Source organism: Zonotrichia albicollis, chromosome 21, assembly GCF_047830755.1.
Source record: "Zonotrichia albicollis isolate bZonAlb1 chromosome 21, bZonAlb1.hap1, whole genome shotgun sequence".
NCBI classification, from domain to species: domain Eukaryota; kingdom Metazoa; phylum Chordata; class Aves; order Passeriformes; family Passerellidae; genus Zonotrichia; species Zonotrichia albicollis.
In genome coordinates, this window is record NC_133839.1 from 9,426,373 (window position 1) to 9,440,554 (window position 14,182).

General features: G+C 42.7%; 1 protein-coding gene across 2 annotated transcripts in view; it reads left to right on the forward strand.

Moving 5' to 3' along the window:
- Positions 1 to 14,182, forward strand: part of COL5A1 (collagen type V alpha 1 chain) — a 150,119-nt gene that overhangs the window by 28,479 nt on the left and 107,458 nt on the right. For both annotated transcript variants that reach the window (XM_074556412.1, XM_074556413.1), the window contains exon 2: positions 8,377 to 8,544. In XM_074556412.1, coding sequence (XP_074412513.1) covers positions 8,377 to 8,544 — 168 coding nt within the window. The remainder of the gene's footprint in view (positions 1 to 8,376; positions 8,545 to 14,182) is intronic.

A 14,182-nucleotide genomic window follows, 5' to 3' on the forward strand; every position in this document is an offset into this window, starting at 1 on the left:
CTGTGGAGAAGTTTTGGATCCCATGGAGAAGTTTTGGATCCCTGCTTTGGGGAGTTTTTATCCCCATGGAGGGATTGTGCCTCATGGAGAAGTTTGCACCCCATTTTGGGGGGTTTTATCCCCATGGAAAAGTTTGGATCCCTGTTTGGGGGTTTGGATCCTTGTTTGGGAGTTTGTATCCCATGGAGACGTTCAGATCCCTGTTTTGTGAGTTTTGATCCCTTTGGAGAAGTTTTGATGCTTGTTTTGGGGGGTTTTACCCCATGGAGAAGTTTGGATCCCTGTTTTGGGAGTTTTGATCCCTTTGGAGAAGTTTTGATGCTTGTTTTGGGGGGTTTTATCCCTATGGAGGGGTTTGGATCCCATGGAGAAGTTTTGGATCCCTGTTTGGGGGTTTGGATCCTATGGAGACGTTCAGATCCCTGTTTTGGGGGGTTTTATCCCTATGGAGGGGTTTTTATCCCTGGTTTGGGGGGTTTTTATCCCCATGGAGGGATTGTGTCTCACGGAGAAGTTTGCACCCCATTTTGGGGGGTTTTACCCCCATGGAGAATTTGGATCCCTGTTTGGGGTTCGTTTCCCCCGCAGAGGTTTGTATCCCCATGGAGAGGTTCCTATCCCACGGCAGGTGGGATGGGGAGGGAGGAGCCGGCTAATTAGCTCAGTAATTAGCTGTGATTGTAATGGAGATGCCGCTGGGGGTTGCCTTTCTCCCCTAATGACCGAGGAGCAGAGACCACAAAGCTCCATCCAAGCTGGGCAGGAGTTCCCAATCCCTCTGGATGTGCTCATTTAATGGGAATAAACCCTCTCCCTGAACCAAGGGGATGAATCCCGGGATTTTAATGCAAAAAACCCCAAAATTGCCATTTCTGAGCGAGGAAAATACACCTTGTACTAGTGTTTTATTTAAAATAAAATTAAAAAAAGGGAAAGGGATAGGAGCTGGATGTTGTGCTTGGATGAGCTTGTTTGGGATCGCCAGGTTCTGTATTATCATTTCTGGCCTACAGTAAAATAACATTATAACAATAACACCAAAATCCATCTAAACACCTAATTGGGAGCAAGACCCGCTGGATAAATGTGGATTAGAATTGAGAAAATCACTGAGAATGGGGAATTGGAGTGGTGAATTTCTCCCTGCCCTCAGAGTCATCCCTTGAGGGCACTGCAGCCCCTTGGGGATGAAATTCAGTCAATTTTGGGCTTTTTTTCCTCATTTTCCTACCCTGCAAGCAGCACCCGTGTGGTGCAGTGTGGGTTATGTAAACTCAGGAATTAATGAGTTTTTTGGGAAACAAGTTTCAGGAACTCCTCATGAAGTCGAGCAGGTATTAATTTGAAATTTGCCTGCTGGCTGTATTTTATTTTTTTTTTTTTTTTTTTTTTGAGGAGAATCAGATATGAACTAAATGCACAGAGCTGGTTGGTTGAAGCATCTGCAGGAAATAATTGGTTTTACATTTCTCTCCCTGTGTCAGGAGTGCAGAGCGAGGCTGGAAATAATTCAGGGTTGGGAATTTTTTTTTTTAAAACCATCCAATGAAATATTTAAAAACGAAATGACTTCTGCCTGCTCCCATTAACTTTGCAGACAACTGCGAAACCTGCAGTGCATGAAAATGGATTTCTGTGTTTTTGGGAGCATCCCAGCCGGGTTTTACCTGGGGTGGGGATTTGCTGCCTTTGAAGTGTGATGGGAAGCGCCAGGCTGAGCTCAGCCGCGGTTTAGCGGCCTGGAAGTGATGCTAATTCTGCAGGTGCTTGTGTTAATGTGCTTAATTAAGCTCAGGGCTGGCCCATCCACTCAGCAAAGGGCTGGGAAGGCTGGAAAAAAGGGGTTTATTCTGGTTATTTCCACCAAATTTGTCCGTTTTGGTTGCTTCTTCCAGATTTTTGGTTTAGAAAAAAGATGCTCCTTGTCCTTCTTGAGTCCTGTGTCCTCACACCTCATCTTCCAACACATCCTGATCCCATTTCTCCAGCACCTTCCCCTGAGTGCTGCTGGAAGATGCTGAGAGGGAACAAAATCCTTTGCTGTGCTGTTTTCCTGAGCACAAAATTCAATTTAAAAGTGGTTTTGTGATTCTTTCTGATACCCCTGAAGTGCTGAGATGTGGTTTAGGTTATCCTATAAGGCTGGAGCATCGTGCTGTGCTTCCACTGGGTCAGGAGGGGGGGAAAAAACCCAGAATTGTTGCTCACTCTGTTCCCAATGTGCCCTGACACCCACGGAGGCTGCTGGCTCCATAGAAATGCCATAGAAATGCCATAGAAATGCCATATAAATTCACAAAAAATTCACTAAAAATTCCACATAAATTCACAAAAAATTCCATATAAATTCACTAAAAATTCCATATAAATTCACTAAAAATTCCATATAAATTCACTAAAAATTCACTAAAAATTCACTAAAAATTCACTAAAAATTCACTAAAAATTCACTAAAAATTCACTAAAAATTCCATAGAAATTCACTAAAAATTCCATAGAAATTCCATAGAAATTCACTAAAAATTCACTAAAAATTCCATAGAAATTCACTAAAAATTCCATATAAATTCACTAAAAATTCCATATAAATTCCATGTAAATTCACTAGAAATTCACTAAAAATTCCATATAAATTCCATGTAAATTCACTAGAAATTCACTAAAAATGCCATATAAATTCCATACAAACCCCCACAGGCACGGGCTGGGGTTTCCTGGGTGTTGGACTCCACCCTGAGTGTGTGGGATGCTCCAACCTGGAGCAATAATTCCCATTCCAGTGACACCCTTGGGATACAGGAACACCCTCACCCACATAAAACAACCCAGAGCGCTGCAGGGGTTTGATTTTACAGGGAAAAACTCAGTTTAGCTGCTGATTTTGGGGTGGATTTGTTCAATTTTGAGGGAGGCCTTGAGGAGGAGGCCGCTCTTAGGCCAGCTCTCCTTTATTCCTTCCCCTTTTCCGGAAGATTCCGCCAGCTTTGGATGCTCCCTTGCAGGAATAACTGCTCTGCCCCCCATTAAAACCGGTTGCAAAGCTTCTTGTTGATTTGAATGTGCTGCAAACTCAGGCCTTAATTAAGCCTTGCAGGCCTTTAAGTGGTTGATTATTACAAATTGCTTTGAAAACGCTGCTGCTGTCCCAGTGCCAGCTTGTCTGGGAACGCTGGGACGCTTCAGAGCAGAGGGAAAAGTTGGAATTTCCTTTTCCACCTTTTCAGGTGCAGGAGGTTCTGTGCTTGGGAATGAACCCCATGGCAGGGGAGGGAAACTGGGAAAGGCCTCACTGGGATCCCAGGGGAGAATGAATTCCCAATATCCCAAATAAACCTGCCCTCAGTGGCTTCTGAGCCATCCCCTTTATCAAAAATCATGGAAAACTTCAATGTTTCATCCCCAGAGAGGTGCCAAGGTTTGCTTGGGAAGCGTGGCAGAATCCTTGGATGTGATTTCCAGCTCTTGGAAATCTCTGGTTTTCCATCTCCAGGTGCTCCCTGAGGGCTGAGGCGATCCAGGAGCCTTGAAATTATTTTTGGCTGATTTTTGGCTGATTTTTTGGCTGATTTTTGGCTGATTCTTTAGCTGATTTTTGGCTGATTTTTGGCTGATTTTGGGCTGATTTTTGGCTGATTTTTTGTCTGATTTTTTGACTGATTTTATGGCTGATTTTTGGCTGATTTTTTGACTGATTTTTTGACTGATTTTTGACTGATTTTTTGGCTGATTTTTGACTGATTTTTTGACTGATTTTTTGGCTGATTTTTGGCTGATTTTTTGACTGATTTTTTTGGCTGATTTTTTTGGCTGATTTTTTTGGCTGATTTTTTTGGCTGATTTTTGACTGATTTTTTGACTGATTTTTGGCTGTTTTTTGGCTGTTTTTTGGCTGTTTTTGGCTGATTTTTGGCTGATTTTTGGCTGATTTTTTTGGCTGATTTTTTTGGCTGATTTTTTTGGCTGATTTTTAGCTGATTTTTTGACTGATTTTTTGGCTGATTTTTGGCTGATTTTTGGCCGATTTTTTGGCCGATTTTTGGCCGATTTTTTGGCCGATTTTTTGGCTGATTTTTTGACTGATTTTTTGACTGATGATTTTTTGACTGATGATTTTTTGACTGATGATTTTTTGACTGATGATTTTTTGACTGATTTTTGACTGATTTTTTGGCTGATTTTTGGCTGATTTTTTGACTGATTTTTTTGGCCGATTTTTTGACTGATTTTTTGGCTGATTTTTTGGCTGATTTTTTGGCTGATTTTTTGGCTGATTTTTAGCTGATTTTTAGCTGATTTTTAGCTGATTTTTAGCTGATTTTTAGCTGATTTTTGACTAATTTTTGACTGATTTTGTGTAAAAAAGACCCTAGGGATGAGGGACACAAAAATTTCCCCCCTTTTGGCTGGTTTTAAGGAGCTGCTCCTAAAGCCAACGGTGGATCTGCTGAGGGAGGGAGTTTGGAGCTCTCACAGCTCCCAAAAATTCCACCCTCAGTGGTTCAAAGGGCAAAGCTCCTGCCAGGAAGGAAACTGGGGCTGGAGCACTTCCCAAAATGTCACAGTGACCCAGAAATTCCTGCTCCGTGTGCAGGGGGGGAGCTTGGAGAGCTCTGCCTTGTAGGATAAAATAAAAAAAAAAAATATCTCAGCACTTCAGGGGTATCAAAAAGAATCACAAAACCAGATTTAAATTGAATTTTGTGTCCAGGAAAACAGCACAGCAAAGGATTCTGTTCCCTCTCAGCATCTTCCAGCAGCACTCAGGGGAAGATGTTGGAGAAATGGGATCAGGATATGTTGGAAGATGAGCTGTGGGACACAGGAGACAAGAAGGACAAACAGCATCTTTTTTCTAAACCAAAAAATCTTAAAAATCAGCCAAAATGGACACATTTGGTGGAAATACGCAGAATAACCAGGAGCAGGGAAAGGGGAGTTTTGTGCCTTGCACCCCCAAACCTTTTAGGGACACCCCAATCCCTGTCCCTGTTCCCTGAGGGGTTTTCATGGTTTTTTCCCAGGATTTGTGCAATGAGGGGAAACAGCCCCTTGGAAATGGTGAAATCAACAGGGTGGGTGCTGCTGAAAATCCCAAATCTCTTAAAACAAGCAGGATTTCTGCTGTCCTTGAACAGGGCTGGGATTTCCCCTCAAATTCTCAACATTTTCTTCATTTTTGGGCATTTTATCTGTAAATTTTGGATATTTTCATGATATTCCGTGAAGGAAAACCTTGCCCTTTGCTCACTGTTGGCTGCCAACACCATGGCTTTGTCACAAACCCAAATAATTGATTTTTTTAAATAAAAAAAAATTTTTTAAAAAAAGGATTTCTGCTCAAAGGAACAGGGATTATTTGATTTTTTTTTTAATTTCATGGAGTCTCTGAGTGTCAGTTCTGGGTTTCTTTCTTTCCCTTTTGGGATTAGATGTAGGATCCTTCCAATCTGACTCTGCATAATGGTTCCCTTTGTTCCCACTTGGGACTATTTGGGCTTTCTTTAAAAGAAAAAAAAAATAAATAAATAAGGGGATGTCATGAGTCACTGGTGAAATATTCTGCAATCTGGAGCAGTGTGAATTGACACAGCTCTGTGGTAGCTCTTGGGAGGAGCAGATGAGTTCTGACCCTTTTTTATTTTTTAATTCTCTTTTTTAAATTTAAATTAAAAATTTAAATGACATTAAATTAATTTTTTAATTTTAAAATTTTTTAATTAAAATTGAAAATTAATTCAAAAATTAATTTCTTAAAATTAAATTTACTTTTAAGTTTTTTTTTTAAATTTTTAACCCCTTCCTAAGGAACAACCTTCAAGATCCTCAATCCTGCAGCTCCCATTCTTCAGTTCTCCTCCTTAAAATGCCTTTTCTCTTTGCCCAAATAAATAATTGTGTTTTATTGGGCTGCTGAAGAATTTAAGAGGCTCTTTTAAGCCCATCCAGAGGATGCAGCTGGGGCCTGATATCCTTATTTTAGGCCCTGTTTTATTTTAGCCTCTGCCCCCCTGGTTTAGTCAGTTATTCTCAGGTCAGCTGTGGTGAAAAGTGTTTAGATAAGGAGTCCAAATTGTTGAAATCCCAGGAGGCTGAAAAGGAGACAAAAAAAGCATCCCTGAGGGGAAGCAACTTCCAGTCCTCAAATAATAAAATAAAATAATAAAAGCACATAAACTTGCTTTTATTTCTTCCGGATCTGCCAAAGGAACTCTAGGAATAATAGAATATCCCTAAATTAGATATAAATAAATAGAATATATAATATATATATTTATATATAGAATATATATATACTATATATATATATATATATATAGTATATATATATATATATACTATAGAATATATATTCTATATTTATATATAGAATATATATATATATATATATATAGAATATATATATATATATAATATATATATTTATATATAGAATATATAAATACCTCTTGGTTTTAATTCCAAATTTAAGCCCTGATGTTCAAGGCAACCTCTGGGGAGAGAAACCCAGAGCGCAGGCAAAGGGCTGGGCCCTGCAAAGGCAATAATTGGGTGTTTATTTAGGGCTAAAAATACCTTGGAAAAGGAATTTTAGGCTGGTAAAGCTGGAAGGGGAAGGGTTTATTTGGAGCAGCAGTCCCTGTGCCATGGGGATTCTCTGCTCCTTCCTGCAGGCACCCCAACCTTGGGTGGCTTTTGCAGGTTGGGATTGAAATTTGGGGTTCACCAAGGGCTCCTCCTGTCCCTCCTCATGCTCTGACCCCTCATGGCTTGGGGTGGAAAACACCTTTTTCCATTAAAAATCTGGAACAGTTTCTGTGTGAGGGTAGGGATGCCCTGGCTGAGGTTGTGCAGGGAAATTGTGGATTCCCCATCTCTGGAGGTGTCCAAGGCCGGGCTGGACAGGGCTTGGAGCACCCTGGGACAGTGGAAGGTGTCCTGAAATTGTTTTCACTACTCCTAAAATGATCCCTATTGGCTTTATTTGCTGGAATATAAATGATAATTTTCTGTGTTGTTGATATACCACAAAAAACCATTGCAGCAAATCTGCATCCCTGGGCTGCAAATCCCCAGCCTGGAAAATGGTGAGGAAGTTGCACCTGGAATGAGCTGGGAATGATTTTTCATTCCTCACTTTATGGCACACAAAGCCCAGCACGGCTGAGAGCTGCATCATAAACCCCTGCAAGGTTTTGGGGTGTCCTTTCTGCTCCAAATCTGAATATGGAAGAAAATTCTGCCCACCCCTCCTGCAGGCCCCAAATGTCTCAGTCAGGGCGCTGAAACAACAACAGGGCAGCTGTGCACAGTAAATTTGTGTCTCCAGGTGAATTTTATTCCATTTTGAAGAGTTGTGGAAGGCAAAAAGCTGAAGGAAGATTGAAGGAATTCCCCTGAATTTTGTCAGGTTTGGGTTGGGAGGGACCTTCAGGCTTTTCTCATTGCAAGCTTCCCTAGACCAGCTCAGCTTTAGAATTCCCTGGAGTCCAGACCATGCTCTGCTTTAAAACCTGGTTTTTCCTTTTGTCCAGTGCTGCCCAGTTCCCTGAACTGGGAGAACTGGGAATGTTCCTGATGAGCCTCCTCAACCCAGTGACGAACTCGGTGGCTTTCCTCAGGAATGGGGATTTAATTAAAGACCTTGAAAAATGAGATTTGTTCTGAGGTCTGCTGCCTGCAATTTGTAACTTTGCAGGCGCTGGGAGCACGGATATGCACAGGGAACACATCAGTGACTTATGGCAGAGCTTTGGGGGTGTTCAAGGTGTTAAAAATTATTCTTACAGGCATAAATATGGCTTGGATTAATGACTTCTGGCTGAGGCTGGGGTTTGCAGTGGGCTCTGCAGCTCCCATCTTGCACTGAATTTCCAGAGCAACCTTTCCATTGGGTTCTTGGGGTTTTCTGATGTTGTTTTGGTTTGTTTGGGCTTGTTCAGTTTGGTTTGATATTGTTTTGTTTGGGGTTTTTTTTTTGAGGGGAGAATAATATTTAATTCTTTTCCTTGTTTTTCCCTCGGCCAGGGAAGATGGATTTAGGAGGGGAAAGCAAAAATTAGGATGGGGAAATGAAACTTTGGATAATTATTGAGGGGAGAAAGCATTTCCCTGGCCTGCAGCGTTGTGCTGAGCTCTGTGACTGACAGGTGTAATGGGCTGAAATGAAATCCTTGTTTGTTATTGCACATATCCTGAAGGATCAGAAGGGTTTAAGGCATCTTTTCCTCTAAAAATTTGCCTTCAAGAACGGTGGGGGAAGGAGAGTTGAAAGCACATTTCAGCTGAGTTTGAGGTTGTGACAATTGCCTGATTTGGAGCCCAGCAGTGCCACCCCTGTTTGTCTCCTAATTCTTCTTTCTCCTTTTCTCTTTGCAGCTGAACCTGCAGACCTCTTGAAGGTGTTAGATTTTCATAATTTACCTGATGGTATCACAAAAACCACGGGGTTTTGCACAAGCAGAAGATCTTCAAAAGAAGCAGACGTTGCTTACAGAGTAACAAAAGATGCTCAACTCAGTGCCCCAACAAAGCAGCTGTATCCTGGTGAGTCCAGCTTTGCATTTGCCCCATGGAAATGTCCGATTCCTTCATTTCCCCAGTGTGTTTGCAGTGGTTCTGCTGTTTCAGGGGCTGCAGATTTCCAGCCATCAGTTAATATCCTTTTATCCCAGTGTTTGCACGAGGTGGTGGCTGTCACTGCAGAGGAGGTGGCCAGTGCCATCTCTGCTCCTTCAGATTGGAAAATTCCCATTCTGTCACTCCCACAGGGTGGGGACAGAGCAGAGGAGCTCAGGTGGGATGGTGTTCACAGGGGTCTTGGGACGAGAGATGAGGATCTGACTCCATGTTTCAGAGGCTGATTTATTATTTTATGATATATATTACATTAAAAATATACCAAAAGAATTGAATAAAAGGTTTCATCAGAAGGCTGGCTAAGAATAGAATAGGAAAGAATCATAACAAAAGCTTCTGTCTTGGACAGACAGTCCAAGCCAGCTGACTGTGATTGGCCATTAATTAAAAACAACCACATGAGACCAATCACAGATGCACCTGTTGCATTCCACAGCAGCAGATAATCAATGTTTACATTTTGTTCTTGAGGCCTCCCAGCTTCTCAGGAGAAAAAATCCTGGCAAAAGGATTTTTTATAAATGATCTCTGTGACAGGAGAAATGCTGGGGTTGGGCATGGCAGGGCTTGGATGAGGAAAGGAAAGGGAAAAGGGAAAGGAAAAAGGAAAAAGGAAAGGAAAAAGGAAAGGAAAAAGGAAAAAGGAAAGGAAAAAGGAAAAAGGAAAGGAAAGGAAAGGAAAAAGGAAAGGAAAGGAAAAAGGAAAGGAAAAAGGAAAAAGGAAAGGAAAAAGGAAAAAGGAAAGGAAAGGAAAGGAAAAAGGAAAGGAAAGGAAAAAGGAAAGGAAAGGAAAAAGGAAAGGAAAGGAAAAAGGAAAGGAAAGGAAAAAGGAAAGGAAAAGGAAAGGAAAAGGAAAAGGAAAGGAAAAAGGAAAAGGAAAGGAAAAGGAAAAGGAAAGGAAAAAGGAAAGGAAAGGAAAAAGGAAAGGAAAGGAAAAAGGAAAGGAAAGGAAAAAGGAAAGGAAAGGAAAAAGGAAAGGAAAGGAAAAAGGAAAGGAAAGGAAAAAGGAAAGGAAAGGAAAAAAAAGGAAAAAGGAAAGGAAAAAGGAAAGGAAAGGAAAAAGGAAAGGAAAGGAAAAAAAAGGAAAAAGGAAAGGAAAGGGAAAAAAAAGGAAAAAGGAAAGGAAAGGGGAAAAAAAGGAAAAAGGAAAGGAAAGGGAAAAAAAAGGAAAAAGGAAAGGAAAGGGAAAAAAAGGAAAAAGGAAAGGAAAGGGAAAAAAAGGAAAAGGAAAAAGGAAAGGAAAGGAAAAAAAGGAAAAAGGAAAGGAAAGGGATGGAATGGAATGTGATGAGGGCAATGTGTGACAGGCTGTGCTTCATTTCATGAGCAACCCTTACAAAGGAGCTGCTAAGTCTGGCCTAAAATTTGGTATAAATGTCTACAGAAGGGCAAAGCAGCCCCTAAATTTGTCTTTACTGCTGTCCTGGGCAGGGAAGTTCTTTCTGATCACAGATAAAATCATTGTGTGCCCAGCTGGACAGGCTGTGCCTTCCTGTCATGTTCCTGAAATGACTTCAACTTTTAGGCCTGGTGTCTACAAGCTCCAAAGTGCTCAAAGGAAAAGTTCCAGTTTGGAATATCCAGCTGGAGTGGATTTGAGAGCTTGGCAGCATTTTCTGTAGCCACTGTGGAGTCTTGCCTGGTCACTTTGATGTGACTGAAACCAGCAAATGGTGCTGAACTGGAGGGGTAAAAACCAGGCTGGAAGGTTCTGGATGATTGTTTAACAAGGGATTGGATGACAGCAGGTCTGACATAGGGGACACAGGCACAGAGATGAGTCCAGAAGAAAACTGAGTCCTCATCCCTGAAGAAAACTGGATCCTCATCCTTGGAGAGAAATGAGTCCTGGAGAAAACTGAATCCTGATCCCGGGGGAGAACTGAGTCCTGGTTTTTGGAGAAAATTGAATCCTGGTCTCAAGAAAGAGCTCAGTGTTGAAGATTTTCTTGGTTGTCTCTTTCATACCTTATTGCTTTTACATCCTCACCCTCCCTGAGTTCTTGGTTTGCCTCTTCCTTGGGTGAGAAGATCCCGATGGAGTTATGGAGCAGCTTTTCCATCATTTCATCTCCTGGACACCCAGGGGGTGTTTGAAGCAGCTCAGTCCCACTCTGAAAACTTCCAGAGTCCTTGAGGCCTCTCTGCTGCTTGCTCAGGAAATGGGGAAGAGCCAAGTGAAGCAATTCCAGTGATTTCCAGCAGATCCATGGATGTTTCATCATCTCTTTAACGAGATGTGACTTCAGCTGCCACCCCTAGATGAGAGAGGGGATAAAGATACCAAGGAAATTGCAGGGCAGTGTCCCAGGGGAATGTGGTTTTAGGGCTTTTGTGTCACCAGGAGGGTGGGTTGGAGCAGAGCTTTCCCTCTCTGCTCCACAGCACCCTTGGCAAACGTGCTCTGCACAGAATATTTCCTGCTAATTAGAAGCTGGTGCTTTTCTAAGATGTAATTTCATGGGCTTTGCATTCTGCTGCCACAGCCAGCAAAGCAAGATGTATGTGTGTGTATATATATTTATATACACACAAAACTTGTTTTTTCATGCTCAAAAGAGTGAAAAAAAACATCTGCTGAGATGCTTTTTGTCCTGGCTGCCTGAAGAAGTCCTGCTTCCCAACAAAACCCGTGCTTTTCCAGAAAGAAAAGCAAGAGGAAAAGAAGCAACAAAGGCAAGGGTTTCAGTGGCAGCCAGCAAAATGTCATTTGTGTGCTTCCAGCAAGTTTGCAGTTGTCATTTGCCTTCTCAGAAATCTCTGTTAGAGCCTGAACAGTCACCCCTGAGAAAAACAAATCACTGCACAGCTGAGAGTCTCCTCAGCTGAAGGAAAAGGCCAGAAATTGGTGACACCATTGGAAACCAGCTTTGCTTTGAAGAGGAAAGGTGTAAAGGCTCAGGAAATGCCACTTTTCTCTTTGTGTTTGGGTCAGGAATGGGATCAGCTCACTGCTTTTCTGATTTCTGCTGTTCTGCAGCTCCAGACCAGGAGCAGGACTCTGGTTTAGGCTGTGTTTAGTTACCCTTGGATTAGGATGAAGGTCTCAGGGTTTAGGCTGTGTTTGGGCACACCTGGATTAGGAAATTCTCAGGAGCAGGACTCTGGTTTAGGCTCTGCTTAGGTTCCCCTGGATTAGGAGGAAGGTCTCAGGAGCAGGACTGGTTTAGGCTCTGTTTGGGCACACCTGGATTAGCAAAGTCTCAGGTGCAGACTCTGGTTTGGGCAATGTTTGGGCACACCTGGATCAGGAAGAAGGTCCAAACTCGCCCTGTTTTGAAGACCACAAGGTTCTACAAGACCCTTTAACCACCGTGCTCAAGCAAGGAGCTGCTCAGCCTGACTTTGGCTCATCCATTAGAGCATCCCATGGATTCAGCCATGCCCACCCTGGAGCTCCTGCAGCTTCAGCAGGACTGGGGGCTCCCCCTTGTGCTGTGGGGGTCCCACAGGGTGGTTTTGGGAGGCTTTGGCCACGGAGTGGGAGGAGGAGGATGCCAGCCAGCCCCAGCGATGGATGCGCAGCATCTCCCAGCGTGAGCTCGTTTGAGGAGCGAACCCACGAGGAGGAATCCATCCCGAAGCCTTTGTTGGAGGGGTGTCTCCATTGTTTTGGAGGGATTTGGGTCAATTTCTCCGTGCCTGGTGTATTTATGGCCGTGTATTTATCAGTATTGGTGTGTGTGGGGATGTGTTTTCATCCCTCGTTCAGCAGCCCGGGTCATTTCTGCCTCTGACAGTGCAGGCATTGTTATTTTGCCAGGACAGCAGAGCAGTAACAGAGTAATGTCAGCTATAATTCATCCATTATGATTATTTGGGTTGAGAAACTCGCATCACCATGGAGACATTTTGATAATCATGAAAAAAAAAATTAAAAGCAGCTTTTTAATGAGTTGGCAGCTTGTCCAAGTTGAAAGGTACTGTATTGTGGGTTCATAATGAAATTTTGGACATGAACTATTTTACATAAAAGGCCCAAATCTGTAGGCTGTAATTGGAGCCAGGAAGGCGTATGGTCCTGGCTCAGTCCTCCAGGAGGGTTTGTGCACAGGGGAGGGAGATAAAGCTCAGGGAGGCACCAAAACCAGAGCTGCTTTGGCCAAACGTCTGGGGCTGAGTCCTGGGGATAAATCAGAATCTAATGGCATTTAGTTCCTGACTGGGAGGTCTCTCTGCTGCTTCCCAAATGTTATTTACACAAGGTGAGAGAGATTAACTTGGTACAAAGTGTTTCTCCATAGGTACCCTGAGTTATCCTCCTGAAGTTCTCCCTTTGCTCTGCAGCAATTCTGGTTTTGATGCAGCTCCTGCCTTATCCCCTTCCCTGCTGTTGGCAGATAAATACATTAAAAACTTTGTTCCTAAATGCTTAAATACTTCGTTCCTGAAAATTAAAGCACCTCCCAGTCAGGAGATGATCTCAGGGTTCTGTGTTTGAGCTCCAACTTGGCTGTGGTGCCAAGAACTCCCCACTGCCACGTTCCTCATCTCCTCCCTGTGTGAAACCCCCCTAGAAAAAAACCCAAACTAGTGAAGGAAATCTATTTGAAGCTTCTGGGCACTGAGCTTGGTGGTTTCTGTGGTTTATTTGGCTGCACATCTGCAGTTTAAACAGGATCCCTGTGTTCCCTGGGTGCCAGCAGTGCCACACGTGTCCCAAACCCCACAGTGGGGCTGCCCCACTCTGCCCTGCCCCGCTGGGGTACAAAGCAATCCTTGGTTGGTTCCAAAGAGAGATTCCCTGCAAGCCCCACACTCTGAAATGCACATCAGGGGGTTTGTGTGCATAATTTCATCAAGAAATCTTCTTTATGAATGCTCCTGGTGGTTTTCAAGCTGCCCTGATCCAGGATTTTCAGTTGGGCTCTTTCATTTCAGTCTGAACAGCAGAGAAACCCAAAGAGGGGGAGAAATTTGGGTTTCTGCAAGAGGGTGATGCTCAGATTGAATCTTTAAATGTGTTTTCCTGGCCTTGCAGATTGACCCTGTACTGACAGAGTTTAATGGCTTTAATGGCTCCTCCAAACCTTGCAGAAATAAAGACAGAAATCACCTGTGATCAGACACAGCTCTTTCCTGACAGGAGGAAAGGTCAGGAAATGAGGTGCTGTTTAATAAGCAGACAAATTTCCATTTTCCATTGATTGCCAGATTTATTTCATTTTTCAGATTTTTTGTGTGTCTGCAGCAGCCCTGAAAGCCAAAACCACAAAATCTTCTGTTCTCATCTGGAATGAACAAATCCTGATGCAATTCTCTGCTCCCTTAAATAAAAACCCTTCAAGATTGTGTTGATGTTTGATTTCCTCTGTCCCTTTGATAAATTCAATTAATTTGGAGCACCTCATGAAGGTTTTTGCTTTGTGTCCTAAAGGGCTTTAGGGGAGCTTCTTTTGGAAGGGTTGCATGCAAAAATTAGAAATTTAAGCTAATTACTTTTGTAGAACTTTTGTTTTCCCAGCACAGGGGTTTCACCCCAGAGTATTTGGGGAAAAGCCACATCTTCAGCTGGCCCTATATAAACATTTAGGGCTGCTGATGT